At 51.4% G+C, this 2,500-nt stretch overlaps 1 protein-coding gene across 1 annotated transcript in view; it reads left to right on the forward strand.

Moving 5' to 3' along the window:
* dnah6 (dynein, axonemal, heavy chain 6) overlaps nt 1-2,500 on the forward strand; it is an 82,436-nt gene that overhangs the window by 77,158 nt on the left and 2,778 nt on the right. The window contains exons 69-70 of the mRNA XM_056587316.1: nt 520-592; nt 2,242-2,396. Coding sequence (XP_056443291.1) covers nt 520-592; nt 2,242-2,396 — 228 coding nt within the window. The remainder of the gene's footprint in view (nt 1-519; nt 593-2,241; nt 2,397-2,500) is intronic.

The following is a 2,500-nucleotide window of genomic DNA, read 5'->3' on the forward strand; positions in this document are numbered from 1 at the left end:
ATCGCTCTCTTTCTCTCTCTCTCTCTCTCTCTCTCTCTCTCTCTCTCTCTCTCTCTCTCTCTCTCTCTCTCTCTCTCTCTCTCTCTCTCTCTCTCTCTCTCTCTCTCTCTCTCTCTCTCTCTCTCTCTCTCTTTGTCCCTCTCTTTCAATTCAATTCAATTGAAAAAGCTTTATTGTCATGACTATTGTGGTAAACAAACAGTGTTGCAACAATATATACAAACTATAACAATACAGCATAACATACAGGTGTCCATATAGAAATAATTGTAACATTTTGAAAATTAAATGAATGTAAAGAAAAGCTACATAAAACGCCTTCTCTCCCTAATAAAGAGTGTCTCTCTTTCTCTCTCTCTCTCTATCTCTCTCTCTCTCTCTCTCTCTCTCTCTCTCTCTCTCTCTCTCTCTCTCTCTCTCTCTCTCTCTCTCTCTCTCTCTCTCTCTCTCTCTCTCTCTCTCTGCTTAATCAAACCCCAATGAGAGTCCTAATCTCTCCCCTTTCCTCTGCCTCTCCAGAGCTGGATCACACGCGGTCAGCCCAAATCGTTCTGGATTTCCGGATTATTCTTCCCCCAGGGCTTCCTCACCGGTACGATCCTGTCGCTCTGTGACACGTGATTAGTGGCACTCAGAGGTTTGACCTTTAGAACGCTTGGCTCCTCTCTGCCCTCCTGGAGTCGTTACACCAGACCCGCCGTTCAGAGAGAGGGCTGGGATCGACCGCTTAAACTGGTTCACTGCGGAGAACCGCCTGCTCCAATATTCATCATCAATGGTCCCGACATGAACCGTATCTTTTATCGAATATATTCTACACATTTTGTAATGCTCGATAGTCCCTTTAAGTATTTTGTGTGTCTTGTTTGCACCGTACGAAGACGTATTCTTGGTCATCTGCTGTTGTTTAGGAGTACGATTCCTCTGATTCAGATTTAGATCCAGCTTATTTTGATCTTTCTGATTCAGAATATTCCAATTCAGATTCTTTATTTTCTTTTATTCTTTTGATTCTCAATGGGAATGTATTCTTAGAGGAGTCCAAGGAGTCGGAAGATTCAAACAGAGTCTCTGACTCCTCTGACTCCTCTGACTCCTCTAACCCTCTGACTCCTCTTCCTCCTCTGTCACTCTAACCCTCTGACTCCTCTGACTCCTGTCTCTCTAACCCTCTGACTCCTCTTCCTCCTCTTCCTCCTCTGTCTCTCTAACCCTCTGACTCCTCTTCCTCCTCTTCCTCCTCTGTCTCTCTAACCCTCTGACTCCTCTTCCACCTCTTCCTCCTCTGACTCTCTAACCCTCTGACTCCTCTTCCTCCTCTTCCTCCTCTTCCTCCTCTGACTCCTCTTCCTCCTCTTCCTCCTTTGTCTCTCTAACCCTCTTCCTCCTCGTCCTCCTCTTCCTCCTCTTCCTCCTCTGCCTCTCTAACCCTCTGACTCCTCCTCTTCCTCCTCTTCCTCCTCTTCCTCCTCTGTCTCTCTAACCCTCTGACTCCTCCTCCTCCTCTTCCTCCTCTTCCTCCTCTTCCTCCTCTGACTCTCTAACCCTCTGACTCCTCCTCCTCCTCTTCCTCCTCTTCCTCCTCTTCCTCCTCTGCCTCTCTAACCCTCTTCCTCCTCTTCCTCCTCTTCCTCCTCTTCCTCCTCTGACTCCTCTTCCTCCTCTTCCTCCTTTGTCTCTCTAACCCTCTTCCTCCTCTTCCTCCTCTTCCTCCTCTTCCTCCTCTGCCTCTCTAACCCTCTGACTCCTCCTCCTCCTCTGACTCCTCTTCCTCCTCTTCCTCCTCTACCTCCTCTGTCACTCTAACCCTCTTCCTCCTCGTCCTCCTCTTCCTCCTCTTCCTCCTCTGACTCCTCTTCCTCCTCTTCCTCCTCTGTCTCTCTAACCCTCTTCCTCCTCGTCCTCCTCTTCCTCCTCTTCCTCCTCTGACTCTCTAACCCTCTGACTCCTCTTCCTCCTCTTCCTCCTCTTCCTCCTCTGCCTCTCTAACCCTCTGACTCCTCCTCCTCCTCTTCCTCCTCTTCCTCCTCTTCCTCCTCTTCCTCCTCTTCCTCCTCTGCCTCTCTAACCCTCTTCCTCCTCTTCCTCCTCTGCCTCTCTAACCCTCTGACTCCTCTTCCTCCTCTACCTCCTCTGTCACTCTAACCCTCTTCCTCCTCTTCCTCCTCGTCCTCCTCTTCCTCCTCTGCCTCTCTAACCCTCTGACTCCTCCTCCCCTGCGGTGCCTCCTGCGCCCTGCAGGGACGCTCCAGAACCACGCCCGGCGCTACAACCTGCCCATCGACGAGCTGGGCTTCGCCTTCAGCGTGCTGCCGCTCTACAGGGACCAGACGGCCGTCGCTGAGGCCCTGGGGGGCCTGACCAGCATCAAGGCCCCCCTGGACATGGACGAAGAGGTGAGTGGGGGCAGAGGGGACGGGGTTGGAGATTATGGAGGGAGGGGGGAGGGGTTTGGGTTGATGCTGAGGGGGAGAGAAGACGGAGAGGGGGCGATAGGGAG

The sequence above is a fragment of the Gadus chalcogrammus genome, chromosome 3 (assembly GCF_026213295.1).
Source record: "Gadus chalcogrammus isolate NIFS_2021 chromosome 3, NIFS_Gcha_1.0, whole genome shotgun sequence".
Classification (NCBI taxonomy): domain Eukaryota; kingdom Metazoa; phylum Chordata; class Actinopteri; order Gadiformes; family Gadidae; genus Gadus; species Gadus chalcogrammus.